This window comes from Macrotis lagotis, chromosome 8, assembly GCF_037893015.1.
Source record: "Macrotis lagotis isolate mMagLag1 chromosome 8, bilby.v1.9.chrom.fasta, whole genome shotgun sequence".
NCBI classification, from domain to species: Eukaryota; Metazoa; Chordata; class Mammalia; order Peramelemorphia; family Peramelidae; genus Macrotis; species Macrotis lagotis.
This window is the reverse complement of record NC_133665.1, coordinates 115,603,202-115,626,193: the sequence shown is the minus strand read 5'-3', so window position 1 is coordinate 115,626,193 and position 22,992 is coordinate 115,603,202. Positions and strand designations below refer to the sequence as shown.

Sequence of the window (22,992 nt, the reverse complement as noted above, 5' to 3'; positions counted from 1 at the left end):
AATAACAGAATCCCCCCATTTCCAGTTCAGTTTTCTGTTAATATACCAAATACCTGGGATTATAAAGTTTACATGTTTGTCATGTCATCTAGCTTTAAGTGTATTTGTAACTGATGTGAGTTGATTTTTCTTTTAGTCTAATTCCTAGCTTTTCATTTTCTGACCAGTATAAGGAGTCAAATAAATAAATGTTTGAAAAAGAATGGTAAGCTCTGATCATAGCATTGAATATTTAGTAGCCACTTAATAAATTCTTGTTCCTTCCCCTCTCTTTACCAAAGGATAAAGCATTGTGGAAAGAATCAGATTGGCAGGGCAACCTTTTCAGAGAATGTTTGTTGTTTTTTTCTTAATTGCTGAAATTAAAATATTATTTCATCAGGTCAAATTGGTTAAAAATCCTGGGTTGATTGAATTCCTAATTTATTCTGTTGCATTTCTATTGTCCCATAGGGATTCAACTTAGTCTTGTTCACATATGAGGATGGAAGACCACTGAGTGTAAAAGAGAGTAAAAGTTTTCCAGATGGTCCTTTGCACTCCTAACAATTAAAGTCAAATGTCCAAAAATGCAAAGGACTCAGTTGGCAGATAGTGCTTGGCAGGAAGCACCACAGGTTTTTTTTATTCAGTGTTTTCAAACACGATCTCACTTTTGATGAGCGTAACAGTGATGACACTGTAAATGATGCTTTCAACATTGTTATTTCTCTTTTTCTCTTACAATCACATTTTACCTGACTAGATTTCTGCCTATGTAGAAAGGATAGGAATAGCTGAGATATTCCAGAAACATGCCCTCATAGTCTCTTCTGGTTATTTAGGTATTTTAGAAAAATTATTTATTTAAGACAATGGGGTTAAGTGACTTGCCCAAGGTCACATAGCTAGGCAACTATTAAGTGTATGAGATCAAATTTGAACTCAGGTCCTTCTGACTCCAGGGATGGTGCTCTATCCACAGTGCCACCTAGCTGCCCCCCAGTCTCTCCTGATTAAAGCATCAGACTCTAGTGGGTCATTCGATTTCTAATTGCCTCAAAGATCTCATATATACCCCGATTAAGTTCATATTTCTTTGCTAGAGAAATTTGGCTAATATGGATATTGTATTTCAGATTGAGGTTTTCTGACTACCTTTCATGGCATATTTTTACTAGTCTTTAAAACTATTTTTATATGAGAGAATCTTTCTTTTTAAAACATATTTTTAAAAACTGACTCACTCATCTCCTTGCCTCCTAGTCTTTTTATCTGTACATTCTCCCTTCTCAGTTGCCTGTCTCCACCCATTAGATCCCAGAGTTAACTAATTCTAAACATAGGATGGTCCATAATAGGAAATTTAGATATCTTACTGGTCCATTACATCTTGGATTTAAAAAAAACTCACTTAAACAGAAAAAAAATTACCAATTATTCTTTATTTCTCAAATAGTAAAATTGAAAATTAATACCAGTAATGTGAGCACTTTAAAAATACTTTTTTTTTCCTTTGGAGCTTGGTAATTTCATGGTATGTTTGCGTATTAGTTATGAATTTTACTTAATCTCTCTCTCTCTCTCTCTCTCTCTTTCTCTCTCTCTCTCTCTCTCTCTCTCTCTCTCTCTCTCTCTCTCTCTCTCTCTCTTCTCCCTTCTCTCCTCTCTTCCCTTTTTCTCCTCTCCCTCCCTCCCTGCTTAAATTTATCTTTTATTCAGGGAGTTTGACAGCTTTGGTATATCAGCATTCCATTACCCCTCTGGCATTGCCGTGCAAACTCCTCATCCCAGACAGAGGTATGTTTGTTCAGAAGCATAATGTTCTCTTCAGTCTTTGTGTTAGTTTTCTGATGATTCCCAAAATATAACTATTTCAGCACAGCAAACACGTGTGAGCAAAGGAAAAACTGACTTTGCCCCAAAACATGATTAAATGCTGAGCTGGAAATAAGAAAGTGAAATCTAATAGAGGGGGAAAAAACGTCTATTCTACCTTTAGAATCACAAAAGCAATTATACAGATACCAAAGGGGGTACCCAGCTGGACAGTTATTATGAATGCATTCTCTGGAGAATCTAATGATCACAAACTCTCTCCACTATACTATACCATTTCCATAGTGTAAGCTTTTAGATATAAAACTTGGAAAACTTCTCAAAGACTGTCTAGTCCAACCTTCTCAATTTATGGATGAGGAAACATGTCCAAAAGGGTGAGAAAACTGCTTAAAAATAACTAACATAATTTGGATAGTGAATAGTGAATATAGAATAAGGATAGTGAAATTGCAAGAGAAATATTATTTATACTGAACTTTGAGTCTTAGTGTCTTAGTATTACTCTCAGTTCAGTATGTGATATTATAATGTAGGTATCTGACAGAACTGGACTGGTCTAGAAGAGATATGTTAGACATGTATGTCTGGACCAAGTTGTCCCCTGCTACACCCCCAAGTATACCCCCAATAGATTAAAACATAATTGGGAAATTTTTAACTAATTAAACTATGTTATAATACAGATAATGTTGATAAGTAGTTTCCTAATTAATATGCTGCCCACAGGGATCTTTATTTATGGGTTAGTGATCCCTGCTTTCATTTAAGTTTTATATCTGGTTTAGAGGAAGATAATATTGTTCACCTCTGTGGTTATTTATTTTTTCTCACTTCTTACAGATCCATTAGAAGAGATGGCAGAAAATTCTCCACAAACGGCTGCGAATTCTGCGGCTGAGCTGCTCAAACAAGGGGCAGGTTGGTAATTGTTTCTTTCTTTCGCACTTAAATGATGCTAATATTTATCTAATAAATAAAGGTAGTGAGAAACCCCTAGAAGAAGAGAAATACAGTTATGTTTCCTACAAATTCTTCCCATGACTGTCCCATTAATTTTCTGTATCGTTTAAAATTCAGAACTCTTCAAGATACTTGCAAATTTCTGTTCTTCCTCTCCTTTGGAAGGTTGGGAAACCAGGATGTACAAAAGGATAACTACATGTACATTGAAGTCTTTTATCTATTTGTCCTTAACAGTCTTTATGATGAGAAATAAATAGCAAGTATGCAGAATGATTAATCAGAGGAAAAACAAAAACAGCAACCACCCACAAACTTGCAGTTTGAATTTATGATCTCCATGCCAGCCTATTCAGGTCCAGTGTTAAAATATATATATGTGTGTGTGCTTTGGGTTATCAGGATTCTTTTATAGCAGAGATTCTTCGCTTGAGTTCCCTGAACTTGTGTATGCTTTAAATATATATATACATATATATACATACATACATATACACATATATAAATACACATATATAAATACACATGCATATACACATATGTGTATATGTATAACTGGTTTCTTTTATAATCCCATGGTATGTATTTATTTTACATGGTATGGTATTTACACATTTTACATATTTGCATATTTTACATATTTAAAAGAATTGTTCTGAAAAGTATGTCCTTGTCCTTATACTTCACCAGACTGCCAAAGGAAATTTTCCAACCACTGCTGATTCCTTTCTAGACCCTGTCCTTGATTCCTGCCACCATCTTCTTTCTCCTTCCTGGTCATATGTTGGAAGAAGTCAGACAGTGGTACTGACTGGATCCATCACTAGTTTGTTATCTAATTTCAAATGGTACTTCATTGATACACATTCATTCTTTTATTTTTCTCTATTTAGATTTCTGTTGAATGTCCTAAAATAGCTATTATAAAGCTTATCTTACCTTCTCATACAGTCTATACCCTTGCTTTCCTATTCCAAATTAACAGAGAACCTTATGTAATAATTCACTAAAAAAAATTGAGAACATTAGTCATGTTCCCTTGCCTTCAGAATTTCATACTTTCAACTCTCAGAAGTATCCCTCATTCATTCCTCTTCTGATTTAGGCTTAGAGTAAAAGATTCTTTTTGCTAGTGCCAGTCCCACTACTAGTGACCTTGCTCCAATCCTATCCCTTATACTTTTCATCAGATTTTTTCTCCATTTTCTTTCCCCTCTAATTTTCAAATTTTTATAGTTTACTGATTTCTTCCTTGATGCCTTCAGACTTGACAAGATCACCTCTGTCTTTAAAAAAATTCACTTAACAGCACCATCCACTCAAATTGTTGTACCATTTCTTTTTCTTTCCCTGCTTATAGTAAAGAGAAAAGCTGCCTATATTCAACTTTTCCACCTCCTCAGCTCTTTTTAGTCTAACTTCTCTTCCCACCATTTGCCTGAAACCAATCGTTTCAAGGTCACAAGTGATCTCATTATTTCTAAATTTCCATGACCTTGGTCCTTACCCTTATTGAACTCTACAGTTTGACAGAGTGGTGGACCACCTTCTTCTTCAGAACACTCTTCTTCATTGAGTTTCATGACATTTTTTTATCATGGTCCTCTTTATTTTGTTAGTCTTAATTGAGTCATTGTTTATAGCCACTTTGTGGGATGTGGCTCCTAAATAGAAGTTGTTATTTTTCTAACCTTTCTCATCAATTGCATTAGCTCTCATGAATTCAACGAATAGATTATGTGTGGAGAACTCAAATATTCAGATCCAGTTCTTAACTCTCTGAAGTGCAGTCCTCTATTTACAGTTATAAATTGACATTGCTACCCAGATGTTATATATTAACCTCAGCTACAACATGTTTGATAGTTTCCTTTAAATTCATCCTTTCCCCAAAAATTCTCATTTCTGTTGAAAAGAAGCCTATTTTTCCATTTACCGTACATAGCTCACACATTAGGAATCATCTTCAATTCTTCATTCTGACTTATTCCCTCATTATCCAGTGAGTCACCAAGTGTTATAGATTAAAAACCTCAATGTTTTTCCCATCTGTCCTCTTTATTCACACCTTAACTATGTCAGTCAAGTCTTTCATCCCCTCTCGCCCAGCATATCATAATAGCTTTTTAATTTGGACTTCCTTCTTTTAGTCTCTCTCCCAATCCATCCTCCACACAAGTGTTAAATTGATATTCTTAAAGCTCAAGTTGCTCATTAGCTTAGGAAGCTTCAATACCTTCCTATTGATTCTAGAGTAATATATAAACTGCCTTGGAATTTATAATTCTTCAAAATCTGGCCTATTTTCTGAGGAAGATTCTATTATTCCCTGTCAAGCATCTTGTGTCCCAGCCAAATTTGTCAATCTGCTATTCCTCATACACAAAATTTGGGGATATTTTACTTCCATGTCTTAGGGGTTTAGAGGTGGGGGTATAACTATTTATTGTGTACTAGGCTTTGTAAATGCAAAGTTTTCCATGCCTGTTATATTCTCCCTCTGAAATTCTACCCTTTAAAACAACTACAACCCACTTTAAGGCTCAACTCAACAGTCTTTCATCAAGAAACCTTTCCTGATTCCACTAATTGTTAGTGCTGTATCCCCAAGTCATTTTGTATTTATATTGTGTGTATACTGTAGTGGAGGGTAGTGAATAAAAGTCAGAAAGATCTAAGTTGAAATCCTGCTTATGAAATGAGCTGGTCCCGTGACTATAAGCAAGATGCTTAACTGCATAGTACCTTAGGCAAGTTCTTTGGTTAATAAGTTGTAGAACAGGTGGCAACTTGCAATGATAGTGATTGCTTTTAATTCCTACACAAATAAAATTATAGATGTGGTCAGTCCAAAACAGAAAAATCTTACATTGTTTTAATTATGTATGTGTGTGTGTGTGTATTATATTTTTTTCATACACACCTGAGGACATTGTATACCCTTATAGAAAGTCTGCTTCTTGAGGGCAGGGACAATCTCAGTTTTCTGTAAATATCCCCAAGAACCAGACAACTGGATCATATAGTGGAGAATAGAATGTTGGCTTGAATCTCAGAGACTCATCCTGAGTTTAAATTCATCCTCAGTTACTTACTGGCTATGTGACCCTGGGCAAGTCACTTCACTTTGTTTCCCTGTTTCCTCATCTGTGAAATGAGCTGGAAAAAGATCCCAAAGCTTAAAATCTAAGGCTAATCCAAGTCTAGCCTCAGACATTTATTAATTGTGTGATCCTGAGCACGCCACTTCACCCTCTTTGCCTCAGAAGGAAATGGCAGACCATTCTACTATCTTTGACAAGAAAACTCCAAATGAAGTCTCAAAGAGTTAGACATGACTGAATAGAATGACAACCACAAGTAGCTAACAGAGTCTGGTATATATAATAAATACTTAATAAATTCTCACTTAAAATAGATTGACTGGAAGGAATAACTCTAGAAAAGAATGTACAACTTTAAAGTAAAGAGCTACATTAGTCTGTGGGCCTCTAAAAAGAATTCATATTTCACTTCTCTTTTTTTTTAAAGACTTAAAAAATCCCAGCCCTTGAGTGACAGAATCCTCAGTCTAAATTAAAGCAAATTTAATTCACTGACTTCTAGGGACTAATCATTTTAAATCATTGAACTTAAGCTACCTCTGACCTGTTTAGAGAAAGCGGCTAATCTTAATGGTCTAGACTTTGACAAACTTTAAGCTGCAATTGTTACTGGATCCAAAGACAGTGATACTGACTCCTTGATATATAGAATGATAGATTTGAGCTTTTTGGAGTCTGTTAAAGTTTAAGCATATTGCTTTGCTCTATTCAATCCCAGACAACTACATTGTAGGCAGTGTTAAGAAGGAAGGGAAATCTTCCCAATGAACATGCCAGACAGTCCCATCTGGTAAACATCATATCAAGGATCATTTAACCCAGTGGAAATTTAATTAAACTTAATCGGGTTAAATTGTATAAATTTGGAAGTTTAGTAGGCAATCAGGAAGGACCTATTTTTATTTAGCTCCATTGTTATTTCTGGCTCATGTCTAAACATCAGCCAGTTGGATCGCTTGAGACTGAAACTTTCTAAGAAAACAATTCCTGCTCTGCTCCCAGGCATCTTGTTGGAAGCTTATGGACACCCCCCCCCCCCCCGCCAATTGGCATAGTACTCATGTATGAGATGTGTTTGTAAAGGGCAGTCATAATTTTCCTTCCAGTGTCTGATCAGTCCTCACAATTCCGTTTTATTTTATGTGACAGGAAGAGCTGTTCTTATCTAAATGGCAGGAAATGGTTTAGTATCCCCAATCCTTACCCCACTGTCACTTCATCAGCCTTTTAAAATTATGTGGCTAAGGGAATTGATCAGAGGTTTCTTGAAATGACCCTTATCCTTAAAACATATTGTGACCTGAAGTCTAAATAAAGTCACACTTGTGCAACAGACTTGGAAAAGAGAAAGGAAATGGGTACATTCAATATGGAATTTGAAGTGGAATCATGGCAATTGAAATAGCACAAAGAACAGCTCTTTAAATTTAACTCTAAAGATGAGCTGTGATTTCAAGAGATACACAAAGAGTGATGAAAATAAAAATAGCCGCCTTTTTTTCAGAACCAAAATGTCCTGATTGTCTCCTGAATATTGTACTTAACTCAATTTCCCTACTTTATCTTAAGTCAGACTTATAGAGTTATACAGACCTAAACAGACTAGATCTGTAAAATGCCTTAGAAATCATTTATTCCAACTACTTCCCAGGGAGGGAACACTGGATTTAGTGTCAGAAAAAATGATCTTTATTACAATTTATGTAAATTACTATCTATGAAAACTTGACCAAGTCAATCTGGCCATTCATTTCGGTATGTGTGGAATAAGAGGGTTGTACTCTGTGCTCTCTCAGGTCCCTTCCAGCTCTAACCTATGAACTTGTGCTAAATAACTAATAGTTCCCTCTGTTCCAACATCTCTGGTTGATTTTTTTTAAACCTTGCCTATTAGTTGAGCCCTGTCTTCGGATGGATAAGGACATTTTGTCCTAGACTCCTTTATTTAACCACAAAATGGATATGGTTGGCACTCCTTATTCCAGAGGGGTTCTCAACTGAAAAAGTGCCATTGGGAAAGAGCTCTTTGTGGCCAGGTTCTGCTGGCAGAAATATCCTCCATAGACAGTTTCCAACTTAGTTTACTCAGGTGGATTCAGTAAATGTGCATTTATTTGCATGTGTGTGTTGCTTCCCGTAATAGAATTTAACTTCATTGAGAGCAGGAACCACTTCATGTTTACTTCTGCATTCCCAGAATCTGACACACAAATAGCTTGCTAGTGGTCAATCTGCAGAACACTCAGGTACCAGAGGCAATGTGGAGTTCAGTTATGTCTTCGTTCTTTTTTAATTTACTTTTTAAATTTAATTTTATTTTTAATTTTCCCCCAGCTATATGCAAAATAAGTTTCAACTTTTACTTCCAAAACCTTGAGTTTCAAATTCACTCCCTTCCTCCCATCCCATCCCGCCCCCCCATTGAGAAAACAAGTTACTGGGTGTAGGTTAAAAATGTGTAGCCATGAAACACATACAGTAGTTATGTTGTAAAATTAATATGTCTCCATTCTTCCCTTTACAGAGCTTATTATCAAGTAGGGAAGAAAATTATGCAGCATTTTTAATATCATAATTGTAGATGCAAGAATTGCAAAGTGTCTTACATATCTATCTCATTTGATCCTCACAACAACCCTCTGAAGTTGATGTTATTTTTCAGAGAAAGAAACAGATTGTGAGAGAGCTAAAGGGTCTTCCCCAGTATTCTTCATAAGCATATGAGTCAGGATGGATCCAAACTCAAAGTCCAGGGCTCTATCCACTGAACTGTCTTACTGACTCATCATTATCATTTTTGATCATAAGACACAAATAACCACCATTTACATTATTACATTATTATACATTAAGTATATTATACTTAAGTATATTATGGAGTATATTATACTTAGGTACATTATAGAACAAAATGTGATATGCTAATTGTAGCAAACAGTCATTGTATCAGGGAGGTGGAAGCAATTTATTTGAGTTTTAAAGGATGAGAGCAATTCCATTTGCAAAAAGAAGAGGTAAAATATAGAGAATCAGTTGGCAAAGTTACTGAAGCTTTGTATTTGGAGGAAAATGGTTGTCTTCTTTGTAAAAGCATAGGAGGTTCATGGAGAAAATACTAGGAAATGAGGCTGAACTGTTTTTTTCTTCTAAGATTCCCAATACAAATGATCAATGGAGCTTTTCCTTATCTGGTGGTACAGAGATCCCTAACAGCTAGTCTCCTAGTCAGGAAAATTCTCTTTTTAATTGTAATGAAGCTGTGTGTGATACCTTCAAATGAAAATGGAGGATCTGAAGCATTTCTGATGACCTGCTTTAACATCACAATAAGAAAGTATAATGGTAGTGAAGATTAGATCTTACATAACTTTTGTAGGTCCTGTTATCAACCCTGGGAGAAAACAAAAATCAGTTAAAAAGAGAGGCCTTGCAATGCAGGTGAATGACTCCATTCTACAGGAAATTGGCCATTCAGCACAGAAGCTTGAGCAGGTGGGGGGAATAGAAGATGTGTAACCCTGCCAACCAGTTGCTAAGTCAGGGAAAAGGGAGATATTAGGGCCGGGAACACAAAAGCCTGAATGTAAGCCACTTGGGAACTTACTTCTGGCTCCCTTCCAGCGGTTTGTGTCTTAAGTGTGCAGGTGTGAGACTTCTGAAAGACCTTAACTAGGGTGTGACAGTGAAACGTTACTATAAAACTATGGTAGATAGCAGCAAATCTCCGAGAAAACTGATATGTTAATAGAAAAAAAAAATGGGACCTTTTTTTTTTTGAAAAAGAAAGATAGAGATTCTCCAGATGTTCTATGGTATATGCTGAGGTCCCTTCCTCCTGAATGCATTGATCATTTCAGAAATGAGAATTCTATTTTCAAAGTGAATAGGAACTGTAAGGGGCTAGTCCAGACCCTCTTCCCAGGTAAACTGATCGTCTCAGCAAACTTTTTAGTCTACTGAGGTTGCATGGGATGGCAGCCTGGGGGAGCAGAGAATGAACTGTATTTAGAGTCAATAAACTGATTTATTTTATTAATTTAATTTAATTTTCAGTTTTGTACTCTCTCCCTCACCCTCGTGCTCTACTACCCATTAGGAGCACAAAAACAAATAACCATTACAAATGTGCAAAACAACTTCCCATATGAACCATGAGAGAAAAAAAGGAAAAGAAAGAAAGAAAGGAGAAAAAAGAAAGAGAGGGAGGGAGGGAGAGGAGGAAGACAGAAATTGTTTACATTTGCAATTTAATTGATCAGTGTTTTCTCAGTGGGTTGCATGTTTCATCATGATTCCTTTTCCATAATGGTTGGCCATGTGTTGATCAGAATCACAGTCTTTCAAAACTGTTTAATTTTTTAAAATTGCTGACTCTTCTGATTCTGATCAACTCATACAAGTCTTCTCAGAATTTCTGAAACTTTCCCTTCATCTTTTCTCACAGCACAGTAGTACTCAGGCACATTCTTGGATCATAACTTGTTCAACTATTCCCTACTTCTTTCCACTCTAAAAAGAGCTGCTATAAATATTTTTGTTTCTATGAGTTTTTTTCTTTCTCTCTTTGATTTCTTTGGGTTATAGACCTAGTTTAATAGCATAGTTCCAAATTGCTTTCTAGAATTTTTAGATTTGTACACAACTCACACAAGAGTGCATGGACCTATTTTCCCAAAGCCTTTCTGTATTTTTTGTTTTTCTTTTTTTGACATCTTATTCATATCTGATGGTATTGAGCTATTACTTCAGAATTCTTTAAATTTGTATTTCTTCAATTATTGTTAATACTTTTTCATAAAATCATTAATAGCTTAGATTTATTACTTTGAAAATTGCCTATTCATGTCTTCTAAAGGTTTATAAATTGAGGAATAATTAAATCTGGTTTTAAATCTTGTCTTTGCCATAGATGCAACTTGTTCCCTTGGGCAGGTCACTTTGACCTCTCTAGGTCTCAATTTCTTTGTATAAAAGAAAGCTGTTGGATTAAATGACTTCTAAGGTCCCTTGTATTTTTAATCTATTTTCCTATGACCTGTCTCTCAGGTAGAGATAGTGACAACTTCTGAATAAAAGATGAAAGAGAATCCTGTCTAAATATGGTGAATCCACAACCTTTAAAGACAAAAGACTTACACTGTTGGCTCACCTAACCAGATAGATCTCAATCATGTTAATTTAGAGACTTGGGTCTCCATAGCTTCTCTGCTAAATCAGTGTTACTACTCTGCCAAAAATAGCCATTGGATGCCACTTCCATTCCCACAGAAACTTTCTCTGACAGTCTCTGGAGCTTCTAACATTAAAACATGACTTCAGGAATAATAATGATGATTATTATAAAAATAATAATTAAGTTATCATTTAAATGGTACTGTTAAAGTTTATAAAATGCTTTATTTATGTTGTCTTATTTGATCTGCACAACTCTGGGAAGTAGATTTTATCATCCTCCTTATTGCATAGGAGATTAAAGCTGAGAGAGATGAAGCTAGTGAGGATCTGAAACAGGATTCCAATTCAGTTCTTTCTCTTTACAAATTCATCCCTCAATAACCCTCTTGTTATCTATATTGTCATAGAAAGATATTGACCTAGGAGACCCCAAGTTCTAATTCCAGCTTTGCCACAAATTAACTAATAGCTGGTTCTATTCTATTGTTATGTATGACTGCAGTAACCACAGTGCCCTTGATTGAAATGGTTTGATCTAAATAGAAATTATAGAACACTACTCCTTTACTTTACAGACAGATTAACTGAGACCCTGCCTGAGAAAATGTCCTCCTCAGTTTGAATTCTCTTCTATTACTCTTGTGAGGCTATTACACAGATTTTTGGATCTCCTGGACTCCCAAATATAAATTGGGCTCTTTTTTGGAATAAAATATAAACCCTGCTTTTACCCCTTTTTCAAAAACAGCATCTGGTCCAAATCTTAGATGCTTCTTAAGTGATCCCTTAACAATAAAAGACTGAATGATCTGGGATGTGAAAAGGAAGGGTTAAAAATCAAGCAGAAAATGGACCATATTCTGTCTTTAGGGAAAATATGTATTGCATTTTTTCCTTCTTTTTAAAAACTATTTTTAAGGTACATGTAAGTATTTTTTTTGCAAGTCAATGGTATTAAGATGACTTGCCCAAGGTCACACAGCTAAGTATTAAGTTCACATTTGAACTCAGGTCCTCTTGACTCCAGGGCTAGTGCTCTCTCCAATATACCACCTAGCTTCCCCCCACATGTAGGTATTTTTGAGAAAATATTACTTTGGCAGTGGATCCTTGTATCCATAGGAATGATATTTTTTCAAATGAAAAATAATCAGATGGTAATTTGTCCCATTTGTTATATCAATATATCTGAATATACTGTTCAGAAAAAAGCATAAGCAGAGAAAGATGTTATCTTTCATATCATTGAATGTTTTATTGGCATGAAACATGGGGACACTTTTTTTTCCCTCTTGTTCACTGGGATGTCTAGAGGCCTTAGAGAGAGATGGAAATGAAAATAAAGCCAAGTGGTAGTACAGAATGATTCTTATCTTCCAATCGAGAGGAAACATTCTTGGTGTTATGCCAGTGAAATGAATGGTTCCCTTCAATGAAGTGAACTTTAGTTGCAGGCTGAATGTCTTGAACATCCGTGAAATGTCCTCACCAGAAGAAATACTACAAGCTCCTGTTTTAGCCACAGTAAGCCAAGTTAAAAGGGTGAGATGGGCTTTTATAAGACCCAATTTATATTCAGTTATTTTTCTTTTTTTTATTTCCTAAGAAAAGATGAAAAAGCTAAACAAAAAAAGGCTCTCAACAGTCCCCAAGCATTGATTCAGTTAGAAAACAAGAGTACAGGCAGTTCTCTGCTTAGAAATGAGTTGTTTTCCTAAAGTTTGTTTGGAAACTCAGTAGCTATTTTCCCAGAGAAACAGTTTAATAAATGGACTGGGGTTTCCAACAAGACCCACAAAAGCCCATTTAATTCTAGAATGCAACTGACCTTTTCTATTAATGGTACTATTTCAACGAATTCTAAATTGCCATTTTTTAACACTTTATCTAGGAAAATGTCATTCAAACTCCAAAACTCAGAACTAAGAAAAGACTCTTCCCCATCAATAGTGACTCCTTTCATATTGGGTGAAGTGACCCTCTGACCATGGAGCTACATAGTAATTTATTTGCTTTTAAAAACAAATTATTTTATTTTTAAGTTAGAGTTAAACTATAACATAGTATAATAAAGAAGATTGCACATGAAATCTGTTATATAGAACTTGTTATTCCTTTTAAATATTTAATGAAGTTATCTTTCTTTTTCTTTTGCAAGGCAATGGGGTTAAGTGGCTTGCCCAAGGTCATACAGTTAGGTCATCATTAAGTGTCTGAGGTCGGATTTGAACTCAGGTCCTCCTGACTCCAGGGCTGCTGCTCTATCCACTGCACCACCTAGCTGCCCCCAACAGACTGTTTCCTAACCTCAGATTTCCTTCAGCTCCCCATAGTTATTCTCACCAGTTGTTCTCTCTGTCTAGGATGCATTCTTGCCTTTCACAATGTTTACTTTTATTCAGGACTCAGCTCAAGTTCCATCATTCCCTGAAGCATTCTTTTCTCCTCTTAGTCACTACTGTTTTTCCCTCTCTCTTTATGTTAGGTGGTCATCTCTTTACATGCATGTGCATTTTATCATCCAGCACAATGCCACCTCCTTCAAGCCATGGCTGTTTTAGAAGTTAGGACACTAGAATAAATTGGATATTACCAGGAGGACCTAGGTTCAAATCTGAACTCTGATTCCTACAGTCAATAGTAAAATTCATTAGCTTCTTAACATCTCTGTGAGGGTAATAATACCTGTAATAGTTGCCTCAAAAGGCAGTAGAGAGACTCAAAGAGATGTGTAATGTGTTTTTTCAGACTTTTTTTTTTCAAAGATTTTATTTATTTTGAGTTTTACAATTTTCCCCCTGATCTTACTTCCCTCCCCCAACCCCCCCACAGAAGGCAGTTTTTCAGTCTTTACATTATTTCCATGGTATACATTTTTCAGACTTTCAAGAACTATAAATGTCTGTATCAAATAAGGTAAATGTAAATTCTTTTATAAACTGTTCAATGCTTTATAAATGTTAGATTATTATTATTATTATTATTATTAAAATTATATCCCTAGAACAGAAAATTGTGTTGTACACTAGTAGACATTCAGTCAATATTTGTTGAATTGAATGTTCATCATACAGTGATATCACAGATCTGACCATGTTTCTCCCCTTCTCTGAAAGCTCCCAGAGTTCTCTGTTGCCTCTAGGATAAAATCAAAATTCCTATTTGGTGTTGACTGCCTTTCACAGTCTATTTCAAGTCTGCATTTTTTAGTCTGATCAATTATTGCTCCATTTCACACATCTTCTTCCAGGCAATCTGGCTTATCTGGTATTTCTCATACCTGATATTCTAGGTCTCATCCCCACAATGTTACCATTCTCTTCTCTTTATAGAATCATTCACTTCCATCAAACATAATTCAAGTGTTTCTATTTTCTTGAGATGTTTTTTGATTCCTCCCAACTGCTAGTAACTTCTTTAGTTTCTTAACCTGATCATTCCCCAACAAAATTAACATGTGTATCCATGTGTGCAAGCATATGTGTATGTGTGTATATATACATACATATGTATTAAAACATCTATACATACACATGTTATTTAATACTTTATACATATGTGTTACATATTAAGATTGAGGTGTGGTATAGAAGCACTAAGGTGTGTGTGTGTGTATACATGTTTAAAATATATATATATATATATATATATATATATATATATATATATAAATGTAACTTTTAGAAAACAAGCTCTTTGACGGCATGGACTACTTCACTTTTTTAATTGAAATTTATTCTGAGTGCCTTAGTTTCTGAAATGTAGTAGCACCTTAATAAATAATGATGACTGTATGATAAAATAAATAGCATGCTGAATAAAAGCAAATAAAATGCTTTGGATCCACAGGACAGGAAGTAAGGCATTTTCAACTTCTTAATAAATGTATATATCTTTAATTTTGCCTTTAAAATGTAAACAGAACTAACATTTTCATTTTGTTTTTCACCATTGGCAGCCTGCAATGTTTGGTACTTAAATTCTGTGGAAATGGAGTCCCTGACAGGTTTCCAAGCAGTCCAAAAAGCTCTGAGCATGACGTTGGTTCAAGATCCTCCTCCTGTTTCTACAGTGGTCCATTTCAAAGTGTCTGCCCAGGGAATTACATTGACTGACAATCAACGGAAGTAAGTGCCCCTGTAAGATGCATCTGAACAATGATGGATGGTACCCTAGCTTGCTTCCTCTACACATTTCTAGATGGTGCTATACATTCAGAAACTCTTCGTTCTTCATAATGGACTCACTCATTTCATCAGTGCAACAATCAGGCACAATTTTGGGGTATCTGCGATGGAGAATACCATCTATATCCAGAGAAAGACTTGTCGAGTCTGAACAAAGACCAAAGACTATTATCTCTAATTTAAAAAAAAAGTTATCTTATTGTGTAAAAAAAACCAACAAAACTCTTTATTGTTACAGCTGGTTTTCAAATTTAGCAAGTTCCCAGCCTTACTTTATCTTTCCTTTTCTTTTTAAAAACAAAATATCATTTGGAAAGATTCTCTTAGTCATTTTTCTATAGTTTTCTACATAGTGGATGCAGATTTGGCCAGGAAGCCAAGTGTAGCTTCCATCTCTGACATATATTGCCATATGACTCTAAGCACTAAAGTTTTTGGGGTCCTGGGCAACTCTCTAAGACTAGAAGTTTCAGGCAGGGTGCCATCCTACATTGGTAGAGGGGAGTTTCTTCACTTGGGAACTTCCTGTACCAAAAACATCATAAAGTCAATTCCTCTCTCATCAAAGTGCATGCCAGGCATGTTATTCTAAACTTGTTTTATCAGACAACTGCCAACTTACATGGTCTTACACACCCTAATAGCCTTTTAAATAACACTCCTCTTTTTATTATTAATTTTTACTATACTACCATTTTATTTTTGGTGAATTTTGTGCACACACACACACACACACACACACACACACACACCTGAAACTTTGGATGACTATCTAGGTACTTAATCAAAATGTGGACAAAATCTGTGTCTTGGAATATTTTGGTTTATTTTTTCGCTGACTGTATTTTTTTTTAACTTTTGATCCAAGAAAATGGCTTTTCCTACATGTATATCAATGTGACTTTGTGTATTTGTGTTTTTTTAAGAATAATTTCCTTAAAATAGAAAGATTACTTGGAATTCTATTATTACCTTTTGGAGTAATAGCATAAACTGCAAGTAAAATGGACCTACTCTTCATCGATTCCTTCGAGTCATTTTTAAAGGAAGGAATGATGTTAGAAGAGTCATCTTAGAATTTAAGGCACCTTGGAGAGCATCTATTCCAAAACTTTCATTTTGCAGCAAGGGAGGGTGAAACTCAGGGAGATAAAATGAATTGTTCAGTTGCAAACAGATAGATGAAAACCAAGCTGAAATTTGTGTCTGTTGCCACTGTGTCCATTGTCCTTTTATACATCAGCATGTTGCTTCTCAATATATTCTACTTAATGCTTCTATTCATGCTGCTAATCTTCAATCTTAAAAGAGAAATTCTGAGAACACTGATTTTTCTCTCTCTATTTCATTTTCTTAACAGACTTTTCTTCCGAAGACATTATCCAGTGAACACTGTCATCTTCTGTGCTTTGGATCCACAGGACAGGAAGTAAGGCATTTTCAACTTCTTAATAAATGTATATATCTTTAATTTTCTCTTAAAAATATCAACAGAACTAACGTTTTCATTTTGTTTCTCCTTTTCACATACAACAAGATGGATCAAAGATGGCCCTTCAGCAAAGTAAGTTGCCCATCATTATCTGGATTCCTTTATTTTAAAGTATAGACTCCTTTAGCTTAGAGTCATTATCTAGACTTGATTTTTTTTCCCCCAATTTCCACAGATGATCACTTAGCCCAACCTTTTTAAATTGTTAATGTGCCCCAAAGAACATAAAAGATCACTCTCAATCTTGGTAGAGACATGTAGTTTCCTCCTTGGTTTTTAAGGACAAGAGCTAAATCACAGGAGTCCTAAAATTTTAGAATTGACCCCAATATCCCTCCGGTCAAACTTAATCCAACAAATAGTATTTTGCCTTTGCTTGTAGCCTCCAATGAAGGTTAATCCATTAAACAAAGCACCTCATGTCAATTTGGATAGCTCTAATTGTTGGGAAAATTTCCCTTATAGTAAACATAAATTTGTTTTTTTGTTTACATAACTATCTGTTATTTATGGTTTTGTCTTTTGAGTCAACTAGAATAATCTAATTCTTTTGCCACAGGACAATCCTTCCATTATTTTGACAGCATATAGTGTTTTATATTTAGAAGAAAGCTTAACAACAGGCAAAGATTCTCATGACCTCTTTATTCTTTATGTCCTATGAATACCCTAACATATTTATATTTGACATGAAAAATTATGTTGCCAATCAGCATTAATTAAATAAAGGAAACTATGCATCATTATTGTATTTTAAAGGTGCTATTTAGTAAAGACTTTGGAATAATTTTGAGTTCACTGGAGCTCAGTGAAAGGGACTAAATTTTATAGGACAATGGGAATTTCCTAACTCAAGTTGGAAAGACCTTTCTTTTTTGGTTTTTATATCTGAATATTCAAGAACTATCAAAAATTAGTTTATAAAAACCTAGGGAAATATCATTACATTTCTCATGCTGGCTCTAGCCTTTGGGTTCTTTGGACAATTCATAAGTATTCCAGGAGTGAATAACTAGTATGTGCTTTAAAAACTCTTCTAGATATTGGGAGGAAATACAAAAGAAATGCAAAATATAGTTCCTGCTCTCAAATTTTTATTATATTTGACTTTAAACTATGGTTTTTGATGAATGTCTGCTGCCACAGAATCCTTGGTTTTCACCTTTGGTAAAAAAATTAGCATTCTTTCAATTGAAAAAAATAACAGAATCAGAGACCTAGATCAGCCTCCTCATTTTACAGATGATATAACTGAGATACATGAAACTTCTTTGACTCATCCAAAGTAACACAGATAGTAAGTAGCAGAGAATTTGAACTCAGGTCTTCTGATTCCAGTGCCAACATTTATCCTTATTTAGTATAGACAGTGACCTCAGCTCTCTGAGAAAATAATTAAATTGTGTACTTTGTTTTAAAAACTAGGCAGGGGATTCAAAAAATCTTAGTGAAGTTTTAAATTATTAAACCTTACAGTTTTAAAATTTCATTAAGGCTTTTGGGTCTAGAGTTTGTAATTTCAGAATTCAAAGTAAGGAACATCAGACCTTTCATGTTTGACATATTTTTGAAAGGTTTATGACATTTACTACATAAATCATGCTGATTTTCAAATTTCATATTTTTTTACAAGGCAGTGGGGTTAAGTGACTTGCTCAAGGTCACACAGCTAGGTAATTTTTAAATATCTGAGGCCAGATTTTAACTCAGATCCTCCAGATTCCAGTACCAGTGCTTTATCCACTGCACCACCTAGCTGCCCTTTCAAACATATTTTTAATGAGTCAATTTTAAGTAGAGAAGAGGGAGAGAGGGAGGGGAGAGAGAGAGAGAGAGAGAGAGAGAGAGAGAGAGAGAGAGAGAGAGAAGAATGAATCTCTCTGGCAATCTAATGAAACCTATGGATCCTATTTCAGAATGATGCTTTTAATTGTATCAAATAAAATATGCAAAACATAATATTATTAGGGGAAATTATTTTGAAATATAATTATTAAAATATTTTAAAAGAAATTTCATGAATCCTAGATATAATTCCCTTGTTATAGATAATGTTCAAATACTCCAATACTTATTAGCTGTGAGATCCCAGAACAAACATCTTAAACTCTCACAGCCTCAATTCCCCCTTTTATCAGATGAGTATAATGACAGCTGCTCTATAGAGTTGTTCAAAGGATAAAATGATATGCCATAATTAAAGCACTTTGCAGATCTTAAATGAATTTTATATTTTAGGTAGAATCAAGACCTGAGTACAGTCTTCCTTGGTAATGGGAAATTTCTTAAATTACACCTCAGTTTTCTCATCTTATGAAATAATCAAAAAAGTCATTATTTTGCAGTGTCATACAAAATAATATTTGTAAAGAGCTTAGCAAAGTATCTGCCAAAAGTAGCCCTTTGTAAATGTTAGCTATGATAATGAAAATGATGATGCCACTTCTTTTTAGATAAAAACTACCCTGTGTACTAGCAAATAAAGCAGATTAGATCCTCACAGATGAGTTTTGTTAGACACTGGTATAAAGAGGAGATGCTTTCTAACTGTGACGTGATGGAAGTAAATAATGAGAAAATGATCAAGTGGATGTTTGCACAGGTGACTGTGGTTGTGTGTAGGTGTTGCCCATCTGACTTCTTGAATTGCCTTTTCCAGAGTATTTGGCTTTGTGGCAAGAAAACAAGGGAGTGCTACTGACAATGTGTGCCACCTGTTTGCAGAACACGATCCAGAGCAGCCCGCCAGCGCCATTGTGAACTTTGTATCAAAGGTCATGATTGGTTCACCCAAAAAGATCTGAAGACTCGATGACAGTCAGACTCCCCTTTAGATGTTGGTTCAAGGAGGAAGGGTTGGCGTCCTTTTGAACAACTCATTCAAACTGATCCCAAGAAGAAAAACAGGCCCCTTCTACCTGTTGTTTTTTCTTCTTCCTTCCTTGCTTTTTTTCTTCTTTTAAAAGAAAGACTTCAAATTCCTTGGCCTTTGTCAAGAGAAAGTTTTCATTTCTTGAAGCATCTTCACAGCCAAGTGCTAAGTTCTAAATGAAAGGAGCTGAGTCCAGAGCATCTGTACCTATCCAGAGACTCTACTTTGGAAATAGACTGAAAGAGAAATGTTCATGTTCCTTTCTTCACCTTCCCCAGTTTCTCTTGGGTGAATAATGGAATGATTGCCTGGTTACTCACAATATCAAATGAATTTTATGAGATTTGATACATAATCGAACTGCATGCATGGCCTTATTAAGGACACACTAGTCCTATTTGCAACATGGTAACCATGATCCTCACAAACTGATGCTCTTTTAGAGAATAATGGACCTCTTGTCCAATAATTTGCTCTTCCCTTCAACTTTCCATAACCAAGGCTAGGGTTGAACTGAGAAGGGGGAAGTATGTCTGATGAAGGTTAGTGTAGGTTGATTTTTTCCAGGACCCATGAAAACAGACAGAGGTATAGGGATACTGAGATTGTAAGGTCTAAATCTGGGAATGATTGAGGTCATTGTGCTTTATGAAAAGTTAGAGATGTCATTATAGAAAATTGTGTGGTGGAGGCTTGATGTATTCTGTTCATTTAAAAATATATTTTGTATGAAGAGTCAAGCAAGAAAGAAACCATTTTAATAATAGCAGGATAAAAATGAGGGAAAAGCAAAAAAATGATTTTATATAATTTATATTTTTGCCTATGCCAGATTATTTATAGTAGAAATTTGATATTGCTATATTGTATGAGTACTCTTTACTAGACACCTTGTTGAGCTTCGCATTTTTTGTGATATTGTATCTAAGTATAATCTATTGCATGTGCCTTGCTTAGAAAGTATGTCAATATTTTCTTATAGTGTTGTTATAACACATCCTATCCTTTGCAAATACTGTTATAACAGAAAGTCATTTTGCATATTTGGATTTTTTTTCAATATTTTGTTTATCAAGTTCATTTTTTATAGTTTTTATTTCTTTTTTTATTGTGGATAGAATCAGCTAAGACATCCAGAAGGGAAAAGAAAATTATTTTGGTAAACTCTTGCTTTGGCATCTGCTTATTATGTTAGATGCCATTTTATATGGTTAGAAACAAAATGATATATAGGGCCCTCATAAGCTCTCATATGGATCTCGTCACGCTGCTAAGTGGTTTGCTTTGTATTATAGTCAGTGTCCTAAGTGTGGCATCCTAAGAATGAAGGTAAGAAAAAGGATGATCCTTGAAAGTATAAACTTTTTTAGTTGTCATATTAGCTGCTGTATTATATGAGCAAATACATATTTGTGTATATTTCTTTATCCAAATGGTTTTTCCCTGCAAATCTGTCATTGATGATGTTCTGCTGGGACCAATGATCCAGGCCTTTGCCTGGTTGATAACTTTCTCCTTTATAGGGCACAAGGTGCTGAATCAATGTTTAAAGACCCCATGTATCCCCCCCCATTAAAGTTTTCCTTAAAAATGATATCTCCCTATTTTTCCCAAGATCAGATATCAGTACTTATTTTATGCAAGAATCATAGTGACCAACTTAGGCTTTGAAAATTTACTCTTATAAAGAGATTATTTTAATGCATGGGTCAGGGCAGCAAAAAGGCAGGGAAGAAGATGGCGGCTCAAATGCAATTGGAATTGAGTTGCTGTGGGTATTGTATATAACATGTAGATCACTTCTTGCTCCAGTTGACATGACAAAGGCCAGGGCCTCATTTCTGTGCCAAATACTTTATGATTCTGTTACACATTTACTCATCATTTGGTATTGCATTGCCATTTTAAGAGACTGCTTGGGAATTTGGAGATTCCATGTGCCTTAAGAACAGCCAAAGGAACAGGTAGAATTTTAGCTCCTAAACCACTTCCAAGGAGTGTCTGGTTCAACATCAGAAGTTTAGGAAAACTAAATGATTGAGAAGGCTTAAATTATTACCTCTTCCAAGAGAGTCATGGAAAGGCTGTCCCCACAAAAGAAGAAAAAAAAAACTTGCTTAGGACTTAAATTGGTTGAGAATAATTATTCTTGTTTTTTAAAGAATGCAATGGAATTGGGGCCCCTCCTTTCTTGTTAGTACACAATGACTTGGAGTTTTCAAAATCTTGCCATGGCATTTCGTGTTCACTTGTATTCAGGAAGGACTCCAGAGCCGTTTTTGAAAAGATCATTTACTGGCAAGCATATTTTTGTTTTTAATTTTTTACTCTTAAATTTTTTATTCAGTTTTAAAAAAGAGCATCAGGGAAAATCCACTAAGGAACTAGACTCTTCATAGGAAGAAAAATAGGAACTATTTTTATGTTTCCAAGGAGAGCTCTCCCAGTGCATTTCTCTTATAATATGTTACTGCATATGTTAGAAATGTATGAAATAATTTCGCATTCTTGAAAGAAAACTACAAGGTATACTTGGTAATAAATAGCATATCCAATCACACAAAGTTCTTTTTTGTGCTAAATGTGCAAATTGTTAACACAACATGCTTTACCCCAAATTGTTTCAAGATGTGTATATGCAATACTGAAAAAAAAGGAAAAAGTTTGGTGAATTCATATTAGCTTTTTGTCACATGTATTTGTAGCCAGGCACCTATTAACCTGCTTTTTAAATTGTATTGCTATAATCCTTCAGTGTTATAATATGGACATGCTACAAAGCCATGCTTAATTAAATGGTGCCAGTGTATCCTTATTATCATTGACATGTTAACATTGCCTTCTCTGCCTTGTCTATTAGTAGATATTTTACCTTTGCTCCATACTGTAAAAAAATATATTCAGTATGTAAATGAATGTCCTATAAATTCTTTGTATAGTCGATTTCTCTGCTTTTTAAATATCACCTCTATTCAGAGTATAATAAAATTATGAATTTGTTAAGTCTCTGTCTTTAGAATTAGAGTAAACTATGTTGAGGGGTGACTAGATAGCTTGGTGGATAGAGTGTCAGACCTGGAATCAGGAAGACTCATCTTCCTGAGTTCAAATCTAGTCTCTGACACTTACCAGCTGGGCAAGTCATATAATTTTGTTTGCCTCAGTTTTCTCATTTGTAAAATGAACTGAAGAAGGAAATGGCAAACCAATTCTAGTATCTATATACCAAGAAAATCACAAATGTGGTCTCAAGGATTGGAACATGATTGAAAACGACTGAACAACAACTGCAACTAAAATCTATTCTGAGAACAAATTTGGGGCTTGATGATGTTGGGTGGTGGATAACCAGTAAAAATCCTTTAGGATTTTATTTTGAAA

The 22,992-nt window shown here is 34.9% G+C and overlaps 1 protein-coding gene across 8 annotated transcripts in view; it reads left to right on the top strand.

Annotated features, from left to right (window-relative positions):
• Positions 1-22,614, top strand: part of TNS3 (tensin 3) — a 505,245-nt gene extending 482,631 nt beyond the window's left edge. For all 8 annotated transcript variants that reach the window (XM_074198249.1, XM_074198251.1, XM_074198245.1 and 5 more), the window contains 6 exons: positions 1,702-1,779; positions 2,662-2,739; positions 15,019-15,187; positions 16,608-16,676; positions 16,785-16,811; positions 19,399-22,614. In XM_074198249.1, coding sequence (XP_074054350.1) covers positions 1,702-1,779; positions 2,662-2,739; positions 15,019-15,187; positions 16,608-16,676; positions 16,785-16,811; positions 19,399-19,543 — 566 coding nt within the window. In that variant the 3' untranslated portion in view covers positions 19,544-22,614. The remainder of the gene's footprint in view (positions 1-1,701; positions 1,780-2,661; positions 2,740-15,018; positions 15,188-16,607; positions 16,677-16,784; positions 16,812-19,398) is intronic.
• The last annotated feature ends 378 nt before the right edge of the window (positions 22,615-22,992 follow it).